This window comes from Heliangelus exortis, chromosome 3 (assembly GCF_036169615.1).
Source record: "Heliangelus exortis chromosome 3, bHelExo1.hap1, whole genome shotgun sequence".
In the NCBI taxonomy this organism is placed as follows: domain Eukaryota; kingdom Metazoa; phylum Chordata; class Aves; order Apodiformes; family Trochilidae; genus Heliangelus; species Heliangelus exortis.
The window spans coordinates 43,427,087-43,452,834 of NC_092424.1; the positions used below are offsets into that span (position 1 = coordinate 43,427,087).

General features: G+C 38.1%; 1 protein-coding gene across 4 annotated transcripts in view; it reads right to left on the minus strand.

Moving 5' to 3' along the window:
* Window positions 1-25,748, minus strand: part of VRK2 (VRK serine/threonine kinase 2) — a 45,869-nt gene that overhangs the window by 11,249 nt on the left and 8,872 nt on the right. For all 4 annotated transcript variants that reach the window (XM_071740357.1, XM_071740359.1, XM_071740358.1 and 1 more), the window contains 7 exons: window positions 23,233-23,288; window positions 22,673-22,742; window positions 21,777-21,864; window positions 21,544-21,652; window positions 20,008-20,100; window positions 10,863-10,995; window positions 579-699 (listed from right to left, as the gene is read on the minus strand). In XM_071740357.1, the coding sequence (XP_071596458.1) occupies window positions 579-699; window positions 10,863-10,995; window positions 20,008-20,100; window positions 21,544-21,652; window positions 21,777-21,864; window positions 22,673-22,742; window positions 23,233-23,288 (670 nt within the window). The remainder of the gene's footprint in view (window positions 1-578; window positions 700-10,862; window positions 10,996-20,007; window positions 20,101-21,543; window positions 21,653-21,776; window positions 21,865-22,672; window positions 22,743-23,232; window positions 23,289-25,748) is intronic.

The following is a 25,748-nucleotide window of genomic DNA, read 5'->3' on the forward strand; positions in this document are numbered from 1 at the left end:
CACTGTTGCTTTAGTAAGCTCTAAATGAGTCCCGCTGTCAGAAAAGGTTTCAAGCAAGTTCTTTAGTATTTTGGTATTTAATTGTCTATAATGGTAATAGGTTTATATAGCATTAAAAATTTACATAAAAACATCTGAAAAATATATAGAAAGTTAAATAAGTTGAATGCTCATATGGAAAAACATCCAAGAGATGTTTGTACTATAGTCTCCACAAAACACCCATTAGTTTTAACAGAAACACACAACAACATTCTGTATGTACTAATTCAAAAATATTTTCTTTCAACAAAAAAGAATACTAAAATATACACAGCAGACAAAACGATTGTGTACTGAGTTTGATCTTAGCATATCTCTACAGCAGTACACAAATAACCATGTGGAAGAGGGTAGACATGGACAGAGTTCACATTTTTAACCGCTTCTAACACCTCTCTCTCAAAAACAAAAGAAAAAAAAAGTTTCAGTTTTCTCTTAAAGTGCTATTCTACAGGATGTAAAGCTGTCTTTTTCTCATCTCTTTTGCAAAATGATGAGGATGTTGCAATGTACATGTGTGTGCTGGTTTATTTTACTTTGTTTTTGCAGTCTGGACAGCAACAGGATCCTCCAAGTTCTGTTCCCAGGGTAGCTTCCCACGTAACCATTGCAGCATGCAGTAGCCAAGGATTTCAAGGTCACCTCGTCTGGATGGTGCTAAAAAGTGGAGAGGGAAGGGGGGAAGAGGACAGGATTAAAAAAAAAAAAAAAAAAAAAAAAAAAAAAAAAAAAAAAAATTAAGAATAAGAACCTCTTCTTAGAAAATAGAAGAGACTTTGATTGAACTAGTGTTGATGAAATATGAAAAAGCCAAATGGGCAAAGTGTTTTGTTTATTCAGCTGTATTACACCTAAAATGCCCCAGTATTTGGCCACAGTCCACAGGCAGTGACTTGTTACTGTTGAAGTAAGGGTCAGTTTCCTCACCTCCTCCAACTTCATCCTTCCTCAGTCTGGCCTGTCACATGGACTTGATCCCCATGGCCTCTGACATGATCCAGACAGCCCATAACTGAGTACCAACACTTTCTCAAAGAGCCAAGCAGTAAAACAAAGAAATAAATGTCTGCTGCTAAATTGCTAACACATGTTCCAGGAAGTCCATGGGGTCCACACTGGTCATGCAGGGACCCTGTGAGCGCAGACTAAACACTGATGGCCTTTCCTGTTCTCCTGCAGAGTTATTTGAACTTGGAAGATATGACAAAACTGCCACCTAGTGTACATTTACACACCAGAGCTGTCTGCTTACAAGTACCACGAACAGTCCTAGCACAGGCTAAAATACACTGGCTAATTAGCAAGTCCTGTGTAACCTTACCACTGCTGCTTCCAAAAAGGAAGTTACTTCAGGAACAACTTACTCTCAATTCTCCTCACCCCAGATACACCAACAACAAAAAAATACAAATACAGTAGATATAATTCAATCAAAAATTAACCCCATCCTCAAGTATCTTCTAAGCAGATAAATAGGTAAATTTAATCTATAGATTGACTTTTTCAAGAGAAAGAGGGGGGAGGGGGATGAAGTGCAATACTAATAGAATTGCTGCTGTTTGCTGCTCTTCAGAGGAAATCAAAGTCAAAACAAGGAAGATTTCTACAGTAGTTCTTTGTACACATTTGACTTGCAGCCTACAGTTTGCAACTTAAAGCCACACGAAATCTGCAAAACCAGAAGTTGTTAGTCCTCATTAAAGAAAGGCAGATGTGGAAGTTAAATTTATGCTTTTCCAAAATGAATTTGCACTTTCCAGCAATGAAAAATTTTGGATTTGTTCAGTGCTTTTTGTCATAAAGTTCAGTAGTTGAGCATAGTGCTGTTAATCCAGCTGTAAACAAGATATCGTATTTTATGGGTCTCATTAAATAAATTCCAAAAAGTCACTCAGCAAACTTATCTTTTAGTTTTAAAAGTCATCTGCTATAAACTACAGTGCCAACACATCATAACTGTTTCTTGTTTCCCTACAGACATTATTGTAAAAGTAAAGATTATTCTCTACATTCTCTATTTTAACTGCTATTAGACTATGGGATTATTAAAGGCCCTTCAATCTAACAGAATGCTACACTATCCCTTGGGTGCCATTTATTTTCTGCAGTAGATTCAGCAACATCCTAATGCAAGAGTTGGCTCTCATATTAAAATAAAAACACAAGCTCTACCACTTGCTGTTCTGTAGTGATTTCTTCAGCCATAAATCTGCTGTTAACTGAGGAACAATTCCATTCATACACGTGTTCAAAGCTCAGTTTTCCATTATGGCAATTCCAGATTATAACCATACAAACCAGCATTTTTGGTTGCAGATCCTTGAATTTACACACAATGCTTTTCCGGCACTTGTTTCTGTAAAATGAGCTACAGAAGGTGGCCTTTGGAGAAAAACTGTGAAAATTACAATGGGCTGCATTTTTTCCACTGAGGGACTGATTGATACGACTCCATAAACAATGCAAAGTCAATTTGATTTCAGAAGCCAGCCTAAGATAACTCCTAACAGTCCCCTGAGAGTAAAGTTTACTTCATGGTTAACTAATGACTAATCACCGTCTCACTCACATGCAGACCTTCCAGCCATTTCCTGCCTAAACTCAGAGCTTAGCCATCACAAACAGGTAAATGTCTGCAAGTATAAGACTTTACTATTACCTTCCTAAAGCCTCAGACCGGGAAGGGGAGAGGGGGGAGAGGGAGAAGAGGGCAGGGCCGGGGAAGATGTACTTGTAACTAAGCCATACATCACTGAAAAATAAAAGGAAACGTGTTACAGAGAGATGGTAAACTCCTGATCCACTTTATCTCCCAGGTCACTGCAAGCATTGCTACACAAAGACATTTACATGTGTTTTTCATAGAACCACATGAAAATGTCAACCTTTGATTATTTGACCACTAGCGGCTCCTTTCTTCTCCCCTGTCAGCTCAGGATTAGAGGTGGTAACTTTCATGACTTTTAAAGTAATTTACATCCTTTAAAAAAAACAAGGATTCAACAAGCTAATCTTTAATATTACCTAATAAACAATGAAATAATTACTTTTCTCCCCAAATAAAGCACTACTGTACAAATTTCAAGTATATGTTTACTTGCAAAAATAAATGTGCTCATACAGTTGAAGACTACAAGAATTCTCAATAAACATCAACTTCGAGAAGTTCATCTGCCTTCACTTTAAATGTGAGAGTCATTCAAGATAAAACAATTGTGCTAGGTTACTTCACAGAATCACACAACTTGTCAGTATTACATGAGTGTACACTGAAAACAGTACTTAGGTAAACCAAGTGATCTTCTTTGAAGACTAAAAGACTGGGGTATTTTCCTTACTTTTTTATATATATTTGATTTCTGCTTTTCTATTAACCATGACTTTTATTATTACTATTTTAGTCTCACATAAACTAAAATTTAATGGGAAACTGCTGGTGATATTTTATTTCACAACATTTTTATAGTTTTAATTTTTTATTTTAAAGATTAAAAGCCTGATTCTGTCCTCATTCCAGCCAAGATAAATCAGGAACAACTTCAGTGAAGTTAAGGAATTAACAACCATGTCAATGCAATCAGAGTTAGGCCATCACAAGTTTTATATACACCAGAAACATACACTCAACCTGCAGACACAGGATTCAGTGGTAATTCAGAATAATGTAACTTTAGCAATTCACCCTGAGACAAAAATCATGGAATCATTGATTGGCTTGGGTTGGAAGGGACCTTAAAGATTATCTAGTTCCAATTCCCCTGCATGGCCAGGGACACCTCCCACTAGACCATGTTGCTCAAAGCCCCATCCAGCCTGGCCTTGAGTACTTCCAGAACTTCCATCCACAACCTCCTTGGGCAACTTGTTCCAGTGTCTCACCACCCTCACACTAAAGAATTTCTTCCTAATGACTAACCATATCTACCCACTTCCAGATTAAAGCCACTACCCCTTGTCCTATCATTACATGCCCTTGTAAAAAGTCCCTCCCCAGCTTTCCTGTAGGCCCCCTTCAGGTACTGGAAGACAGCTGCAAGATCTCAGAGCCTTCGCTTCTCCAGGTTCAAAACCCCTACTTTCTCAGCCTGTCCTGATAGGAGAGGTGCTCCAGCCCCCTGATGATCTTTGTGCATACATAATATATTATGTATCTCTGTATACTGGATTTGGTGGCTATGTGAGCCCTAATTTATATTCAGATTACCATTTCAAAATAGAACATAAATGATATTGAATCAGCAACAATATGTTCTCAAAACTACACTGCCTCCAAGAATTCATCTGAAACCCATTTAAATATTGAATTTTTCCTCTATGGCCATTATTAAGCTAAATTTCTCAAGCCTTTTGTAAAGATCTAGGAAGCTAACAAGTGACAGATGAAATGTTCTTCTATTATTTTAAATTAGCACTGTTACATTCTAATTTAACCATCAGTGTTTCTTTAGATTGGAAGCTTTTCATAAAAGAGGATCATTTTAGTTGCTCATACTGCATCTACATGCAGTGCAATCTCCAATTCTCAAAGGCATTACAGCATACAAATTCATGTTAATTCACAAACAAATATAACTTATACCATAGCCATTAATCCAAAAGTCCACAATGTGTTAACATAACCAGGGAGAAACAGAAGTATGTTAAAAATATATCATGAATCATAATTTTTCAAATTTTTAAAAGGAATTAACTAAAAGTGATAAAACTTTTTAACTCAAGGTTGAGATGCTTATAAAAACAGACAAAGACAAAACTTGTAAAAAATCAGTGCTTGTAATAGGGGCAGGAGAAAGGAAAAAGACCAAAAAAGCTAATAATGAAGTTTACCTTCCCTAAGGTACTGGTCAGTCTGAGGAGCTGACAGCAGCAGGATACTGACTAATTGAATAGAGTGGGTGGCTGTAGGGAAAGGTTAGATAAATATAGTTAAATTTTAAAAGTCTGACAAATTTTAATGCTTGGAGGCCATCCTGAACAGAGTTACCCAATCTCAAGCAGGGCAATTGCCAGCAGGGGCTGGGAACAATCTCTCTTCTCACATACAGTTCTGCACTGTTGGTTTGGCATGTTACAGAAATCCTCACTGACAACAACCACCATCATGGAAGGCTGGAAAGCAAAATAAATCTAGACCAAGCATGGTGTCACCACAACTGGGCTGCAATTCTTCCAGAGAATTTACTCTGGGACATAGCGATGAGCAGCTTTTCCTGTGCCAGCTCTGGTCTCTCTCCTGAACTCAGATCCTGCATCTAGACAGGCACAGAACATTCCACAAAGCTGGCAGGAGTTCCCACATTGTTCATAAAGAAATACAATCCTGTTTCTTCAGCACTGACCTTGCCTTGGATGCCCACAGAAGTGCTGTGCTGACAATATCAGTCTCACATCCTCTCAAAGGCAGCATCCCCATATCAGCACTGTCCCGTCAGAAACAGGATGCAGCCCCAGCACAGCAGTCAAATAACTCACTTTAAGATCCACAAAAGCAGCAACACTACAGTTGCTGTCCCACCATGGCCAAGCTTCTGAGTACATTGTGAGCCAGGAGGTTTTGCAGATCAGAAGTTCCAAAACTGTCACCCTCAGACCTCTTCAAACTGGCAGCACTTTCCAGAACAATCACAATAGCCTAATGTGCAGTCACACGCACAACAACCTCCCAACAAGAAGATGCACACGTCCATTAAACGCAGGATCTACCTGCAGAGCCTCCTTGTCTTCACACATAATAGAAAAGTGCAGCCAGCAGCAATACTCTCCTCTAAACAAAGACAATAATCATCAGGACTGGTGGAATGGGCTGTGCTGAATGGAAGAGGGCCAGAGTCCTGATTTGGTGGGGAGAAGTTTATGTTGTGGGAAAGTTGGAAGATGCAAGGGAACTTCACCACGATATCTGCATGGGATATAAAATGGTGGTGGCAGAAGATGCAAGTACCTGGTCAGAAGTAAAAAGTTCCAAGCTTGCAGTAAGGAGAACATGTGGCAGGAGAGTAAGGACAGGAAGTTTTACTCTTCTTTCACATCTGTGTGGCAGAAAAAAAATCAAAAAGGTAAGGGGCAGACAAGCAGGTGTGAGGTTCACTAATTTTTTAATCCTGGTGTAGAGAACGAGAGCTAAAATTAAACAGCCAGTTCACAGCCACACTCATCAGTTGTGCCACTGAATCTTATTTTTGCTGCTTCTGGACATTCCTGGCAGAATAAGCTTACAGAGGTGGCTATAGGAACTTGTGCAATCTTTTCCTTGCTAAAGCCCAACTCTTTTGCTTACAATGACCTCTGGCTCCCTCTTCTGCTGGGCACACATTTCTAATCCAACACTTAAAAACTAAAACATCTATTTCACACTGCAAAGTTCCACCCATTTTTCACAAGACAGGTTATATTTTCCTTTTATTTTTCAGATTTACAGTCTGTCCTCCACAGAGACTTTGGGAAGCACATATCAAACTGCAGCAAATCAATAATTCATTTGATCGACAAAATAATCCAGCAGGCTCCCTCTGACTCCTAACTATACATGGACAGATGCCAAATAAACCTCTTGATCCAGAGGCATTTAGAGTTCTCTTCTCTGGAAGCCATGTGGGCTCAGCAAGAATGTGTCTCCAAGTATATGTGTTTATATTCTTGCACATCCTTCATCAGAAAATGAACCCTGCATATATTCTGGTCAACCCCTGCCTGTGGAAAAAAAAATAAAAATGGACAAGCATTGACCTATTTTTTAATATCAAACAGCAACAATTCTGCCAGACCAGTGCAGCAAATAAGAACAAGAACTGCAGACAATTCCCTGCAATCAGCCCGATGCCTGCATTGACCCCTACAAACACAGTATATAAGCACTGGGATGGACCTAAAGGAGCACACTGTATAATAACGTGATGTGAGGGGCACAAAGAACTGGCTAAAATATGGCAAACACACAGCTGCAGCTGCCATCCTTCACACAGGAGGCGAAAAACCCCACACTTCTGCTCAATCAAACCAGCTCAGACAAAATGTATTCACCATCAACGAGGGAGTGACAACCAGTGGGCCTAATTGAGGCAAATGTCATCAGACACTCTACTTACCCTTAAGCTTGTCACAAGTCACCACTACTGTCTGAGGCAGCTTTTACTATTCCAGATGGAGATACAAGGATTTCAGTAGGCCCTTTACCCAGTGTGAAAGATGGCAAGACTGCTAATAGTTACTGTGAAATGTTATAAGGAAGGGAAGAGTTATCTTTAAATCTACGGCAAATACAAATGTATGCTGGAAGGAATGCTGCCCAGACAGTTAATACTCCTATGTTCATCAAGGACAGCAAATTAAAACTGGTCTTGCACACTCAATGCACAGGACTGGAGTATTTAAAAAAACTCAATATGTTAAGTGCAGTGTATCTCCAGAGAAATTAGGTACTGACTGCAAGCCTCAGTGAGTAGAAAATCTACAAAAATCCATAGGAAGCATTGATCCAAATATTACATTTTAACATTTAACTATGTAACATATTTTTTAAAGTACACTGGGTACAGATATAATTCTTTTTAATTATCAATCAACAAGCAAAAATGTAATACTGTTTATACAGTATGGTCTTTAAAAATAAATACAGTGAATACACTCAAGTACTACACTAAAACTAACAACGTGGTTGTGCCACACGAAGTTTGCACCAAAAGGGTTTAAATTTTAAAACTGCAATGGTTGCAAATGAGATCCAGGCACCAAATATAAAGGAGGGCCAGATTCTGTGGCAAAGCTCAGCTTGGTTCAAAGCAAACTCTAGACGCAGAGAAGGGAATGCAAGTTCCTTTCAGCTCCAGCCTGAACTCAAAGCCACCAGCAGCACCACTGCATGCTGGCAGGCACTAGAGTATGAACCTATGATTCTGTGGTTCCCCATCAGCTGCCACAGGAACAGCACATCTGACTCAGCCCTTAGCAGAGGCTGTCAGAAGAACACAAACTGATTCTCCCACACAGAAGTGTCACCATGCAGTCAGTGGCCATTGGTAGGAAACTTTTTGAATCTCAATGGACTGCATACCCTCTACATCTGGAGAGCTTGGGTAACAAGCAGAGCTTGGGTAACCCAGGATGCAGCTGGGTTAATCTCTTGATTCCAGTAGGGAAAGACCAGCGCTGACTTGAATTAGTGGGAAGTCATTGCATCTGATTGGCTTTATGCAAGGAGGTTATCAGCTTTAAGCACTGCCAAGAGGCACTTTTGAAGGCAACAAGTTCACAATTTTCTTCTAAGTTTCAGCATGTACTTTAGATTGTTATGTATGTTCAGGTGGGTGCTTATTGAGTAAAAGCAGAGCAAGCCAGAATGTTCTCATTTGTATAGCTCAGTACAGCAGCTGGCAGTACTCAGGGGTTTTGAGGTTTGAAACATATTTATGTTGCTATGTACACTTAGGAAATGCCCTCTGGAAAGGATCTCATTTATATAAAATAACATTTAAAACTGGAACTATATTCCAAAAGTATTGAGATAAATATTCTACCCTGAAAAACTAGATTACACCAGAGTGAAGGCTGTCTACACAGCTTTAATTTGTCAACAGTGGAACAGTCTTTAAACAATTTCCCATAGAACCACCCCACCTCACTTAGTACACGAGACTGCACTGAAACTCAGTGATGAGTCAGGAGTATAGGAGATCATTGAGTAAAAGACCTACTTGCCCCAACTCCTGGAAACACTTCTACAACTCTACACCTCACAGCAAGAGGCCAGAAAAGGGCCTCCAGCAACAGAAGTCACTGCAGATGCATATTTGCCCTGGGATGTTGAAAGACCTGCTGCAGAAACTGGGGTAATTTGACCTTAATGGATTCAGGCTGTTACAAGGTCAGAGCTGAGGCATTCCATGAGAATGGTTTGGATTCTCTGCAGCATACCAGATACATTCTACAGGCTTTTCCAATGGAAGCATCAGAAAAATCTGTGGATCTTATCTGCAGCCACTAACAAGCAAAACATACAGTGTAAGATGGGGGGGTAAACTCTCTCAAGCTCTCTTTCTGAATATTTTGTTTTCTTGAGTCCTCCACTTTTCACCAATTCCATCATGGCTTTAGCTACCTGAAGTGATAATCTAACCCACAGACTGAAAAGGCAACAACTTAACACACACTTGCATACGCACAACCTTTGCCACCCAAGCCTGTAAATTTCCCTGCTCTTTCAAATAAGAAGAATTATCTGTCCTATAACCACATACACATCAACCAACACCTCTCCACTAGACAAACTAGCTGCTATAACTATCCAACTGCCAAATCTCAAATATCACAGTCTCCACCTGTTCTTCAAACAGCACCCACATCAAACAGTAGTACACAGCCACATCGCTCACACTACCAGGAAAAACAGCCAGAGTCAGAACTCCAGAAAATGCACTGAATGGCTGGAAGGGCTAAAAGAGCCTGAAACAGATGCCTTCTTCATCACAAAATCTTTTTTTTATCAGGTGAAACTGTGCAATTGTCTTAGCAGCAAATACTTGACAGTCTTATTTCATTTTTCCTAATGACCAGGAGTTAAACGATTGCAGGTTTTAACAGCGCCGGCAAATTATCAAGACCCTCTACATTACATGGTCAATGGTCCTTTTAATAGAAAAAGCAATAATATACAGTTGTTTGTGCCAACTAAAACTCATTAGAAAGTATTAGTTTAAGGTAACAGTTCAGCAGCTATTAACAAGCACAAATTTCTACATTTATCGCTTGTGACACTATGATCCCAGCAAAGCTGGCAGCAGAAAACCAGTCCTTTTATTTCAGAAGATCTTGGGGTTGGGGGTGGGGGAGAGAGAAGAGAACAGAGGAAAGAAAAGTTAACAAAAACACTGTTTCATAGCAAGAGTCAAAGTTTTTCAATAATCACCATTTTTTTCACTAGCATAACATTAGAATTGACTTTTTGTCTTGCTGACATAGCAACTAAGAAAGTTGTGTTGCATTGACCATATTGATTGTGAACAATGCAGCCATCAGTGGGACTTTGCACCATATATTTTCAATATTGACCTCCCATTCCCTTTTCCATGCCTCTATGGGTCTGCTATTGGATTTGGACTGCAGTGTAATAAACAGCTAAGGTTTAATTAATGGTAAATGAATACAAGACATAGGTTATGACTTTAACTAATTAGGGAATTGTTGAATTAAGTCTGCCTTGGAATGCAAGGCAGTACAATCAATATCCAATAAAAGGAGTATGTATGTAATTTACCTGCAAATGTGTTTCCAATACCATCAAAGTGAGTTTAAATAAGTAAGATATATGAAAGGCTACTGGAAAAAGATTTCAAAAAGTTAACACTTTATGGCTTCAAAATAGGTTTTTCTCCTCGCAGAAGGAATGTCATCTTGAAATATCCTCTCATAACACAGATGGTGACACTCAGACACAGCTCTCCCTAAAGGACAGTGCAGGCTCGAAACATTTTTCCTTGACAAAGCAACATTAGCAAATATTGCCACTGCCAGACTACAGAGCACAGCAAACCCAAACCAGTACTCCCAGCATGAGCCCATCAAGTTTAATGGCAAGCTCTTCTTAGGGCATCCTGGTTCACCTTCCAGTACTGCATGCGCAGCAGCCTTTCAGCTTTAACTGTGCTGCCCTCCTTCCCTCCCCAGCCCTGGAGAAGCATTCCCAGGTACAAGAGGAGGTCATCACACAAGGGTCTGATCAACCCTGAGCAATCCCCAAGACTACTTCTATTGTATACATCAGCTCACACTGCCTGATTACTCATTCTGTAATCACGCCTCTGAAATAAAAAAAGAAAGAAACCTACCTACTCCCTTGTGGGCATCTACGCTGGTAAACTCTATTGTCCCATTATGGCCCTTCCTAGGATTTTCCTGATACTGTTTGTGGTTCCCATTGGGACAATATCTGTAGGAAAGTCCATAATCTGCAAGATAAACCTGGAAGACATGAACAGACAAGTGAATAATGCTTTTGTCCTTTGAAAGTATAACCTTTATAATTAAGACTTAAGAAACTGATAGGTTAAGGACAACCTTAGATCTAAATTTTATTAAACCAAATGGTGCCTCAGGATAAAATATGTACAACTGGGGGCTATAACAGCTGCCCTCCCCATTTAAATCCTTCTACTGCTATACACTCTTATCTTACTTCAGAGTCAAGCAGAATTTCATTCTTTTTATTTTGTTCCTAAGCTCTCATACCTCCAGGTGGGCATCTAGACATCATAAACTGCAATATGCCTCTTATGTGCCCTCACGTTGCTTACAGGACCCCTTCCTCTCCTTACTTAAACAGGCACATCCATACTGCTGCTCAAATTTTCCATCAGCTGAGACTGTGGAATTTCATAACAGCAGTGACACTTAAAAGCCAGAGGAAGTGAGAAGCAGCAGGTTCCCTCCACCAGGCTGGACTCAGAGCTCCAGCACTAACAGGTACCATGACCACAGGGCTGCTGAGCATTACCCTAACTGTAGTCTCATCTCTTTCAGTGTCATTGACAGTAACTTTGCACTGGCAACAACTATTAAAACATACAGTGAAAAAGAAAACAAAGCAAAACAAACTAACCACCCACTCTAAACCCAGAAAGCATTCTTAGTAAATCACTTCCAAATTTATAATAAATAAATTTTTAAAAGGCACAGAGCCAGACTTCACTTTAAGTTACTCTGAAGCAAATCCATGGAGTTAAATCAGAGTAGCAGAAAAAAAAATTGGGCCCCATTCTGTGTAGTGCAGCAAGATGATGCACTCTGCCAAGTTCACCTTTCCATCCTTCCACAAATGTTTTTTATTTTCCAAGATGCTTCACTATAGCTACCTAAATAACCAGAGGGAGGAAGCCCCATAGTTCTGAATGATAAATCTGGGAGATGCATTTGCATATTCTTGGGACCTACCTGTGAAAGTATTAACTGACTTTAAAGTCAAGTCTTGCTCACTTTTACAGTATTTGGAGCTGAAAACAGAACAGCTCAGGGGAGCTGAATTTTACTTTCTCTTCTTCTGCTGCCTTTCAAGATAAACACAAATGTGCCATTTGGCTCCTATGCCTCTTTTTCTCTCTAAGCATAGCACACACAGCACCGCATCCATGTCAATCCTGCCATGCACATAATTTAGATTAAGGGTACTAGTCCAGTCTATGAAGTTCAGATTAATATGGTTCTACCCTCCAACAGGGGTGGACTTAATACATGCACATGGTCAATTACTGCAGTGCAGCTGACAAGTAGTAACTTGTTGAAAGCAGCTGGAATTTAATCACAATCTGTCCACCCCACAATATCCCATAGGTTATTTTCTCACTCTGTCATTTTCACACTCCCACCTGGCCTTTGCCCCTTACATTGACCAGTTCTCACATTAGGTAATTGCTTTTTTAATAAATATCCAAGTTGGTACTTTCACTTAAAAAATAATAAAAATATAACAGACTGCTATTATATTGCCAATGGAAGCGATCTCTGGGGCAAAAGCCAAGCCATCTGAAGGCACAGAGATCATTTCTACTGAATCATATTACATTACAGAGAAAAACCTTTTCTTATTCGAATCTTAGTTTTGTTTCCTCCTTAGCTAAAAAAAATAGTTTATCCTATAAAAGCCTAAAATAAACTTTTCTGGCACTCACTTGTAATTTAATTATGTCACTCCTGGTAGAAGAAAAAGAAACAAGAAAAACCCTCAAGAAAACTTAACGCATTATTGTGTTGCACATTTTGTTGAGCTACTGATTCCTGTTTGTGCTCCAGGCAGTTTCAAATCCTGGGATGGTTGGTCTCTTGGTTTTACTGTTTCTGCTGCAGGATCTGTGCTTATTTGGAGCGTGCAAACTTGGATGCAGCACTCACTTCCTGCAGGGTGATGGCTTTTAAGATTACCAATGATGTTTTTCACCTGACAGACTTTAAAAATGGTGATACAAGATTAAAGACCGTAGGCATGTTTAGAAAAATCTGGGACAGGGCATAAACTTTGTTGGGCTGACCGATTTGAGTTCCTCCTGCATCCATTCTCCATGGTATTCCTGTTGCTCTGGTACCTGTCCTAATTAAGCCCACAGTCAGTTTGAAAGAACTAACTTAAACTACTCTAATGCCAAGTTTTGTGAGCCTTCTGCATCCTTTGCAGGCTGAGAAGGAGAGTAGCCTAGTAGGTGAATTTTTTCCTGGCCTAAGTGGGACATCTTGGATTTTGTCTGTTGAGATTTCTGACATCTATGGCTGGCCAGATCCAGTAAGTGGAAATATAGAGATTATTTCAACCTTTAACAATTCAGGCTATGCCTTATATTAAAATGAGAATTTAACTGTTAGGGGAAAAAAAAAAAAAAAAAAAAAAAAAAAAAAAAAAAAAAAAAAAAGCATCTCTGCCAGGTTTCTGGTTCTGTCTGGACTAGGAGTGCTAGCTTATGTGATAGACTCTCCCATATGGCAGTCCAGCCTGGGTGGTCTTTTACACTGTCTTAACAACAGGACATTTAGAAAGTAGCCACAACAATTTGCTACTCAAACTTGAACTACGTAAGAGAAGTCACCAGTTAGCCAACAGATAAATCACAGGAACTATGTGCTCTTAATCAATTTTTAAGCAACAGATTTTCTTATAATACCTTCACTAGTAGTATCAGCAGAGCAGTTTTAAATTTGCATTGAAAAGCCCCTCTAAAAGTGAAAAGTAGCCTTAGTTTATCCTGTCTTAACTGATGGTGGCAAGAAGCAACCACTTCTTGAATCCACTCAAATGCAATTGCAACAACATCTATGATTGTACTAGTTTGTTCCAGAAGCTGGTCATAAGTGTCATTGATTAGCTTGCTTCTAGCTGATCCATTTACCACTTCCTCAACTTTCACACCAGATGTTTTTCCACAAACATGCAACCAATGTTAGCCCCTAAAGACAAAGCCTCTTGGCCATCTACAAAAATCAATCCCCTTCACCCTGTACAAAACCAGTACTGCACTGTTAACAACCTTGCCACAGCCATGATCAGAATGGCTGCATTATTTTAAATTACCATTAATTTCATTTCATCAATTCTCATTATAACCCTTTCATCATTAAAAAGATATATAGTTCCTTATAGCTGTCACTTTTTGACAATGTAACACAACGTGTCCTTCCAAATTTGCTCAGAGGATGGTGGCTAGAGGAAGTTAGCAAATATGTAGGCAAGTTAAGGGTTTTTTTTAAGGTTATATGGGTGTGAAACAAGGTTAACATTAAAGAATACCAAAAATAATGTCAGTGTTAGTATGTGTTTCATACACTAAATGTTTTTCACTTGCATGTTTTTTTTTAGGAACAAAACAAATAACATGAGAACAAAGCATATGCAAAGTAAGATAAACAAGACACTTGAAAGGTAACAAACATAATGAAGGTGCAACAGTAGCATAAGCCTAGAACATTGGCTTTAGCTGTGTTACCTTGTAACTCTCCTTCCCCCGAATTTATTTACTATAACTCTTGGTTTTATTGAAGTTTCTTTTTTTTTCACTCAGTCCATTCTGCCCTAGATTCAGCAGTGCTTATCACAGTCTGTTACTAATAGATTTTGTTATAGATTAGGAGTCAGATTTCTAAAGTCTTTGCACTTAATTTCATGCAAACATGAATGTGCCCATCTTATTCAAGCACAGCCCCACATGTACAAATAATGGTTCATGTGCACAAGTGTCCAGCCACAGACTTGGCAGTCCTCTTGTCCTTTCTGTGAGAGACTCATAGTGCTTTATATCTGAAGCACTAAATACCTACTAAACATATAAAATTCTTGCAAGTTGTATATGTTATGATAGATAACTGAACTTGTCTGGGAAGCCATAAGCCTAGCACTTTGGTTTCTCATAGTAATCTTCTTATATTGAAGTACGCATAGAAGATCTATTGCTGAAAGGGTGAGAATACACTAATTCTCTTTCCAATGGTTCCATTACAAGGCTCATGTAATGTGCTCTAAATAATTAAGTAGATACCTACTCATGAGGCAGATTGGTTGCTAATGACCATAGTGCTGTCAACTTCAGTTGGACTCTACACTACAAAAAGGCTAAAGGTGGACTGAAGTCCATCATGGGGCAGGAAGTCTGAAGTCTAGTGACTGGAACTGAAATCAGAAATAGCTTCTTTTGAAAAAAAAAAAATTAAAAAAAAAATTAAAGGAACTGAGGAGGGAAGGAAAGAAGGTTAAACAAAGGAGAGTGGGGAAGAAAACTCCTGTGACTTGTCAGCAGCAAGTCCCAATGCTGGAATCAACTGAACTCCAAGATATCTCAGCCATTACTACAAAAAGAAATTAAACCACTGTAAGCAGATCCAAGCAAATGAAGCAGCAGAACTGACAAAAGAAAATTAAGGCCATCTGTCTGTGAAGCTACAGCTCAGATCAGGGGCAGAGCCCGTAGGCACAATTTAAATCTCAGATGTTTCTGTACAGTATCTCTGCATATTGTATTCTTCCTACAAACAAGTGAAGGAGAACAGAAGAGACTTTTATTTTACTTCATTCACCTTCAGCAAACTTGTCACACTGAATTAAAGAGCAGGAATCAAAATGGTGTACCTCACAATGAAAAATGGCTTTAAGTTGGAATTGTTTTCATGCATGTTTTTTCCCATACGATCAATGTGTGAGCTCTGTATCTTCTATCTCTGGTCCACAAAGTTAACATTTTGAAACAATTTCATATTCTTTTTTCCTTTTCAGTTAGGACTATCTATGTTAATCAGGTCTGAGAGTTTTACTCTGTACCTTGTCTAAGAAATGCTTAAAATCCAAAACAGAACAGAGGTGCAAATACAATTAAAATTTACAGCAACCTCCAGTACAGCCTGGAGTCTGCAACACTGCAGAATGTCTCCCCATATGGGGGAAAAAAAAAAAAAAAAAAAAAAAAAAAAGAAAAAGAAAGAAAAAAAAAACAAAAAGAAAGAAAGAAAAAAACCTAAAAAGAAATAAAGAAAAAAAACTAAGAAAAAAAGAATTAAAAAAGGCACCACTACACAGTAATTGTTTTGAAGAGACATTCCTACCCGGCCTTATTTCTTTCCTTAAAAACTCTGATTTTAAGTTCTTGCTTGGTGAACACTTTACCCTTTTAGTAGTATCACAATTTAAACGAGTTTAATTGGTTTCAATTTATCTTCTAGAGTCTATATGAATAACACTTATTCTGCTTTATCATAAAACAGCTGCTGCTATGTACTGAATTGTCTTTAACTTGCTGCAATACTGAGCCAGTGCTTCACTTGGTCTGCAATTTATAGGTCTGATCACTTCAAGCTCTCTTTCAGGCCTCTCTGAGATTCATGGGCTGCATACTTCCCCCAGTCCATCACTCCTGTTCCGTCAGTCATTGTGCTGGGGCCGTGTCAGAAACATATTGACTGGAGAATTGATCTTTTGACCTGTAACTCACTGAATGGCCTCGTTCCCTTCTATTGAATAGATCTGCAGCCAGCTGCTCTTTGAGGTCAGTTGATTCTGATCTTCTAACCATTTCTAAACATCATTTGGAGGTCACAGAGGGACAGGACCTTTCCTTTATTTGTTTCTCTGCCTTGCCACTGAAGCTAGGGGATAGCAGTATGGATTTCAGATGTTCTACCAAAAAGAGGACTATAATATTTACTGGCTGTGGTGTAAATTTACCAGGTTAATTTACAGAGGAGAGTGCAGCAGCAGAAAGTATAACATAGAAAAATTATCTTTTACGGAACTGCAGGAAGTCAGTCACAAATTCACATGTAATAGTACACATGAACAGCTGCTAAATGACAAATTCAAACTTGAGTATAAAGGTACCCATTCTTTGCTTAAAAAGATTTCTATCTCCTCACCAAAACAGAATATGGAAATACATTTTGAATGTATATATATTAGATACAGGCTTCTTTAAAAATAAGTGTCCAGAAATAAAGAATATTTCCAATTATTTTCTCTTAAAATCCTAGACCTTAAAGAAAAAGGATCCACTCGCATATAATCCTTAAAAATAATAAAAAAAAAGAAAAAAAATCACAACAGGAGTTGCTAGGTCATATAGCTTTATTATGCCAACTACCCCTGAAGCTGCAGGCATCAGCTTGTATTCATGAGTTTGAGTTTGCCAGTCGCTATTTATGTGATTAGTTTGATCACTTTACCTCCCAGTTCCTTTGTTTTTAAAAACAAGACCAAGGCCATCTTAGCTATACCCCATTTCAACAGAGATAGAAGGCTGAGAAAAACACTTCACAGGCATTTAGAACAAATAACAGTGTCCAAGTTTTTATCTGAACTGTCTAAGGTTAGACACAAGGTTAGTAACAAGATGGCAAAATTAAAATACAGCATCTCCAACAATAGTTTAGAGGATATAGGACAGGATATTCCGTAGAGCTGTCATATTCAGTCAGTAGTAATGCTCCACAGAACTTCCAAAAATACTGTTCTGGTAAATAAATAATATATCCAGTTCAACATGTTATAAAGACCACCTGATTTGCAGAAAAGGCTGTCACAACATCATGATGTCTCACACAGAAACTGGACACACATGGAATAGGAAAAAGTAATTCCCATGGCAAAATGACAAGCAAATTAACAGAACATGCAAACAGCGGGGGCACGACAAATGCAAAATCATCTGTGCGAGTACACGTGCACAGTTCTGATTGCAGAATTTCTGTGAGGATATTCTATATTACTGCTCCTAACTCAGGTAAAGAACCTTGATTCAAGTATGGAGGCAGACAGCACACCAGAGTAAATTCCAGGGGAAGGATATTCAGCTACATGACATACGCACATCTCCCAATTTGAAAGTTTTAGATCCGGTGTTGGTGAGATTATTCCTTCTTCCCACACCCTGCCAACCACAACACATACATGCTTCAGAATATAGTGCAAGCTCTGTCTGGAAAATAAGTTTTTATTTCCCCAGAAACAGTCCCATGAAGCCATCTGCCCTGCTCCGTAAGCTAAATATAGTACACAATGCCTTATAGACAATTAGGAATAATGATTGATGTCTATGTGGATCCAGAATGGTTATCAGGGCTTCAGGGAATCCAGCAGACCTGTGGCCACTTGCCTAATTTCTGGGGTCATGACTGCAAATTTTACCTGAATAATATCTGAACAGCCCCAAGTTTTCTTAAGCATACAGAAATGAAAGTATAACTCATACCTTACTAATGCAAGCAAACACTAGAAATCCTCTCCCATTAGCTCTTCTGAATTAGAAAGCTCATTTCTTATAATGTTTTCTATAATTATTTCAGTGCAAAAATGAATTTTACTGAAAAATTCTAAACAAAACCTCATCAGAAAAATATACTTTGTGCATGCTGAGCTAGGAGCTACAAAAATTGGAATACCTACTGATTTATCTTATCTAATAAATATAACAACTTGTATTTCCACCTAAAATCTCTGTCTAGTAACTCACAATTTATTGGTGATGAATAACAATAAGAAAAATGATAATAAAATACTAGTAGCACCATCTTCATGCAGACAACAACAGAAACAAATCAGAATATCACCTTACAATCTGGCTAACTCAAAAGCAGCAATCCAAGTCAGCTACATGTCTTAGATTTTTATTATTATTTTACATGGGCGCTTCCAAAATGATTTAAATGTTAAAAACATGCATATTTTGCTGTCACTAAAATATACAGTTGCCAAGACAAAAGAAGTCATTTGAGTTATGTTAATGGGATTGGGTCGTAGATAATTTTTTCTCTAAATAACCTCCTTTGGATTCGGCAAACTGGTAAACACCATAAACTGAGATTAGGTACTGGCTGCTACCACTGTCTGAAAACCACAGCTGTTTTAAACAGTCATGATAGTTTTCAAAGTATGCATTTTAGAAAGCTGAAAAGTTAATTATTAATTAACCATTTAACTTGAAACCTGTAAAAAACAGCAGTTCAGTGGTTCAATCTCCAATGGCAAGTGAGCTATTTTGCAAGATCCGTTCCTTCATCAACTGCAGCAGAAAAACAATAATTGATAGAAAATATCGCTAACAGCTGATTATATTCAAGTGAAGTTGAAGATGTGCTTTCTTCCTAAATTATTTTTTCCCAAGAAAACAATAGCATAATTAGATTTTAATATCCAAGGAAAAAGAAAAAGATGCCATAAGAGAAAAGATCAAAAGACTTGTTTCAAACCATTCCATCAAAACATTTCCATTTCAGTTCTGGTTTTAGGCTCCAGCGTAGTGAAATGAGGCAACCAGGTGTCACTAATTACCAGGTAGTGGGCCTGAGCTTGTGTTAAGCCCACCTGTGCCTGATTAGGGTGGGCCCCCACTGCGCATGAGCAGGATTAGGGGGCCAATAAAAGGTGAGGCTTGAAGCACAGGCTCAGCTCACACTCAAACTCAAACCCTCGGCATTGCTTGGCTTTTTTACTGCTTCTGTAAGCACTGCGCTAACCTGGTTGCACCACTGGAGCTCACCCAAAGGTGAGGCTCAAACTCAAGGCCTCAGCACTCTAGAGTACTAGAGAGAAGCATCCTTAATTCTACTCACTTGTTATACAAACTACAACTAGTAGGACATTAGTTAGCAGCATGGAAACACAATTCATGACAGTATTAGACAGCTATAATTTCCCAAGAATGAAAATAAGTTGTGCCATATCCTTAAACTCTACTAATATACTTAAAACTGGCACAGAACAGCAATTAGGTCCTCAAACTTATTCTCCTGATTAGTTTACAGATCAGCAAAGCATAAAGGGAACAAAGTAGAGTTTTGTCCTGCTTCTCTCTGAAATCTTAAGCTCCACAGAGTCACTCTCAGATCTGTGAAAGATGTGAATGTTCAGGCATAAACTTCTTATCATACACAAATTGTTAAAGCAGAATATACATAAAACTATTAAAGAGTTATACACTCATTAGAGTAGAAGTGTAGATAAATAAACATGCTTACCTCATGTGGATTGGTGTACCCCAAAAGTAGATTTGCTGCTTTAATGTCACCATGAACATACTCATTTTCATGTATATATTCCAAAGTATCCAACTAGGAAAGGATTTAGAACAGAAATCATCACCATCATCATCTCTACTTTGCCCCTAACCGTGCCACCAAATATTCCTCACTCATACAATGAGATCAAGGACTACAAAGACTGAAATGACAAATTAAAGTCAGTGAACAAGGACTGTCCACTCCCTCCACAGGGTCTGTCCTCCACCAGGCACACAGCTGATGGCAAATCAGAAACAGGCTACACTTTGCCATGAGTAGCCCTGTGTGCCTACCTATGAGTACCAGCTTCTATGCTTACAAAGTAAGAATGACACTAATAGTGGATAAACAGTTGAGACCAACAAGCTCTTAAAAAGAACACATTCATTCAATCCTGAAAGTTTGTAATGTATTTGATCCTACCAATTATCACATAATTGGTGCATTTCATGTCACCACCACAACCTCCATTTTATCATCCTTCTTTAGCATCTTAATGTGGTACAATAGCTCTAACTGAAATTTTAAAAGTTTGCACTTACTTCACATACAGGACATCCAGACAACCTAATCCTGACTTTTGTAGAGAACAAAAAGTGTTAAAAGTCTGCCAATTATGCAACTACAAAAGCCCTTCATGTTTTATTATCATCACAAACAATATTATTAAGGTTAAAAGGGAACTTTGGAGGTGTCCAAACTAAACCCTCTGCTTCACGTAGGACAAATTTAAGTTACATTAGGTTGTACAAGAGATTGAACAGGCATGCTTTAAATGTCCCCAAGGATGGATGTTTCACAGCCTCTGTGAGTCATCTGCCACTGCCAAAACATTCTTTGTGTGAAAATTTTCCTTTATATTCAGAGTTTCTTTTCCTGCATCTTACATCCATTGCTTCTACTCCACTTCCTGTGCAGCTCCATTCAATAACACAAGGATTTCACAGCAAAACTGTATTACAAAGGAGCATGTAAAAAAATCTTCTTCTAGTGTGTGCCAGTCTACACACATTTGAGAGCAAAACTGATATTTGCCTACTAGCCTAAATCCTGGCCTGTACAATCATCTTGTTCTGCAAACATACTGAAAATTTTGCATTCAGGCATGCAATTGTGAACCTTGACAAATATGGATGTCTAATACAATACCCTTCAGACACTGAGGAAAAAAAAAAAATCAATACATGTTAAAGTACATGAGAATGGGCTTACATATTTCAGTCTAGGCACACACTTTAAAGTGTGTGGTCTGTGCTTTAACCTGTTCGAAAAAATCTTGGTTTGACCCCAGAAACTTCCAGTTTGCAGAGTGTCCTGATATTCAATTTAAATTTTTTTTTTTTTAAATAAAGATGAAACATGAGAAAATACATAGCATCTACATGCTGAATTCTCAACTCAACAGCTACCTAAACGAACTACGTTGGAAAGATAATTCTCTAGTTGAATTCAGCAAGTTCAAGAGATACCAATTTTCTCTGTCCATCTACATACCAATCTTGCCCCAAGTTGCAGAACAGTCTCCTTCTTAAATCTGCGCCCACAATCTTCAAAGATTCTCTGAAGGTCTTCTCCAAGTCTCTCCATGACCATGAATCTATAGCTACCAGGAAATACACAAAATGGAGGAATCCTTTAAAAGAAGACTGCAAGTGTGTATGAATGTCCATTTTATTGAAAATGGATCTTCAGTCAACTTATGGTTTCATTACAATTCATCTTATTACCTTTTCCCTTTGTACTCAGCCAAGCCTGATCCCCAAAACACTGGAATTCCTAAACATCTTATCTTTTTGAGATTCATCCATTTTCTTACTGTAATAATAAAAATACAACATTGGATTAAAGCTAGAGAATGTCAGTTTTAGTGTGGGTTATTTTTGTTGGCTTTGTTTTGGCTACTAAGCCAAGACTCTGAATGAAACAATGAAATAAATAAGACTTGCCAGTTGGTGCAGCAAACAACTCGGACCATAACTTTACCCTGAAGTTCTCTACATTCTTCAAAACAAGAAGCTTTTTAACAGTTAAACAGTTACCAATAGCTGAAGAAATAATTCATTTAGATGTTCTACTTTATTCAATAAAGAATGCTTCAACCCATCAAAAGCACATCTACCAGCATCCTAAACCACCTAAATTCTTCAGGACAATTCCCATGGAGAAAAAAATAAAAATAAAAAAAAAAAAATCACACTCATGCTTAAATGTCTGCAGAACCAAGTGCCTTGATTATTACTAAATCCTGGGATGATTATAGACACTTAGCTCTGCACATGGAAATAGTTACCAGCAAAACATGGTCAAATTAATCTGTCAAGTAACTCTACTTCTCAAGAGAGTTCGAAGGCTGGTCTGTCTCCCTCTGGAGTCCATTCATTGTTTTGCACTCTGAAGTGAGCACAATTAATTTCACAAAATGAAATTCTGATTTCTTCTGATCCAAAAGGACAAGGACTACATCCAAGTAAAGAAACCTACAGCAACCTAAAACTACTAGGGTTAATCCAGTGCATATGGAATGAGCCAGCTGTCAAGCTCTAAAGCAAAAGTTCTCATTAGAAGTAGTTAAACCCAAACTTGTCCTTAAATCTACCAGATTCAGAATGGATATATTACTTACTCTGTTCTTGTTTTGCAGCCCTCTGGTAAAACTTCAGTTCAGAAAATAAGGGGCCATTTTCAAGATATTCCTATTGAGAAATAAATAAACTTAGTATTGTAAAATGCATTAGAAAGACACCAGTTTCTAAAGTAAAGTGTATGAGAAATACAGACTGGGTGAAACCCTCTTTTGTTCCCACCTTCTATATATTGTGTCACCTGAAATGTGATTTTAATAAGAAAATAAAAAGAAAAGTTGTTTGACAATACGTTTTCATAAACAACATAGATTCTTCAGGAATCATTTAAGACATTATTTTCAGAAATATTGTAGATGAGGTATGTTAAAGTTCACAGCAGTCAAGGAAAGGAAAGAACTAAGTCAAGGAAGTACAGTGTGCCATGGGAATGCCAAATATACCCTCAGGCAGGAAAAGTATTTCAAGACATAAAAAACTGGGGGTAAAAAACAAAAGCCACAAGCACACAACACAGACCCAATGCTGAAAATAAGGATAGATAATTAAGAGAAAGAACTGCATATAAGTTAACAGTTTAGAAAGGAGATCTATACGTTACCACTTTAATTACATGCACTGCATCATCATCTACAGGAACGAGAGCTTGAGGGGAAGCTGCAAAATAAGAGGGAGATAAGGATCAACCTGTATGCAACAAAACACAGTTGCAAAAAAAGACCAGGCTAACATTTCATAGAGTGACCAAAAAATACATGACAAAGACCCCCAACATTTTGCCTAAATTCCTGCTTTTAAAGGTCAAAATTTTTCCAAGTTCAAAGAAAAATAAACCACAACCAACACACGCAGAGAAGTTATAATCAACAGTATAGAAGCAATTTAACCCACATTTTCAGAACTCTCTCCCTCGATGCTAATTAAGGAGTAAGCAGGATGTCCCCATTGCACGTTTGCACCACAATGAGGTATTCCATTATAACAGGCTATGTTTAAGTCATTGCAGTCAATTGGATAACCTCTGTATTTGGTTGCTGTCAATCTGCTGTCGTGACAAAGACACCACTTAAAAGTTATGACCTACATTATGCCTCTAGACAGGATTGTCTGCTTTCCTCTACCACAAATTAATTTCATCCTAGAGCCTTGATTTCTATTCTGACATTATTTAGACACTGGCCTAAGTTAGGGATAGCACAGCCACCACCTGCCTAAAGGAGAGATGAGGGATTGTGCCTCTTAGTGCAAGTAGAGATTTCAAAACAATAATTGACCACATGTGCCAATTACAGCCCAGGAGACAGAACCTCTCTGCACAGACAATGCAATCCTATTTTCTTCTGACCCTGAGAGAACTATCAGTTCTCTCTGATACTACTGAAGCTCCATGGAGCTACACTGGGATTAAAATTTAATGAGACTAAATCATCTTTTAGAAATAACACTAAAAAAAACTAAAAAGAATACAGTTCCTAGGAAATAAGTGTCTCTTTCAAACTTCTTACAATGATCAAATACCAACAACAGTTCAGGTGTGAAACACTTCAACTATCAGCACACACAAAAATAGACTACTTTTATCCGCATAATAAAAATCAAGTAAACTTTGATCTAATCAAACCATCCAAGCTTACAGTTTTTGATGGTCAGGGGATAAAGATATTTTTACAATGAAGATACTCCTTCAGCTGCCATATTCCTTCAATTCTATTCAGCATCTGGGCTGAAACTGGCAGCATACACACCCCAAACACTGGCAGGGTCCCCACTGCTTTCTGCTTGACACTTCCTCATACGAATGCTTCTGTACTAATAACACATTAAGTTAAAATGACCATATCCTAAAACAGAAGCTCAGGAAAATATGAGCTATGCACAGACATAGCAGTCACATTCAGAACACTAGGAAGGAAATTTTGGTAAACTTTGTTGTTACCATATTATTGTACTGAACTGGAAATTAAGACACGGGAGCTTAAGTCTTCAACTTTCTTTGCCACATGTAGACTATGCATTAGCAGATGGAGATGTCAATTTAAAGGAACACAATCCATTTGTTTTCACTGTATTCAACAATGTCAAAATACTCAGACAGAATTAGATGTGCCCCACTACAAACACACCAAAGAACCCATGTCTAAGAAAAGGTATTTTAATATGAAGTTACTTAATAGAGGTTTGATACATATACAGAAGTATGAAATGTAAATGAATTTGAAAGAGACTGATCTAACTTCCCCATAGACATCTTGACATTTTGTAAGCAGGCCCCATTCATGGTAATCTGGGAAAGACAGTAACAGCTGCCAGGGTAATGAAGAAGAGCAATTAACCCAAGGTAGCCTAGCAAAAAGGCCTAACCCCATGGTTGTTACAGTGTGCTAGTGTGGATGCTTTTTGGAGTCATATCTATGAAAAATAATACCAAAACTAACAAGCAGTTGTTACAATGTGAAAAGGGAGAAGTCAGACAAAGCTCAACAAGATACAGGAACAGATGCTTCACAAAATGAGTAACGTGACATTCAAATGCACAAAAGGAGAAATTGTATTGTTTCTCCTGCACATACATGAAGCAAGGCATAACAGGTATAGTGAAAAACGCTCTAAGTTTTTTACATAGGTAGTGTTTAGATAATAATCACATACATACAAAGAAGCCAAAGCTGCATATGTACCTTTCATTATATCTTTTTCATTAACCATTCATATATCAGCCAGCAATATTCTAACTACAGCTTAGAAATCAGAGAGACAAATTTTTGTCCATAAATATACATAAATGGTTTTTTAAAAATTGTCTCATTACTATGTATAGTAACTTAACAGACTGGAAAGGCTCCCAAGGTTTAACAAACAGTCTGATTACATACCTCATAGACCACCACCACATACTCTCCTGCGAGTTTAGCTCACAGTTAATTACTGTATACTCGTAATTAGCCATGTGCTAGCCTCGTTCTGTGTGGTAGCACATGGCTATTTATAATATTACAATCAGTTAAATGCTAGACTGCAGGACAGTAAGCAAAGACCCTGCAGGAGAGCAATGCTGATAGGCAGGAGGTCTCCGATGGCATTTAAGTACATATATAGTGTACCAGGAACACTATATGG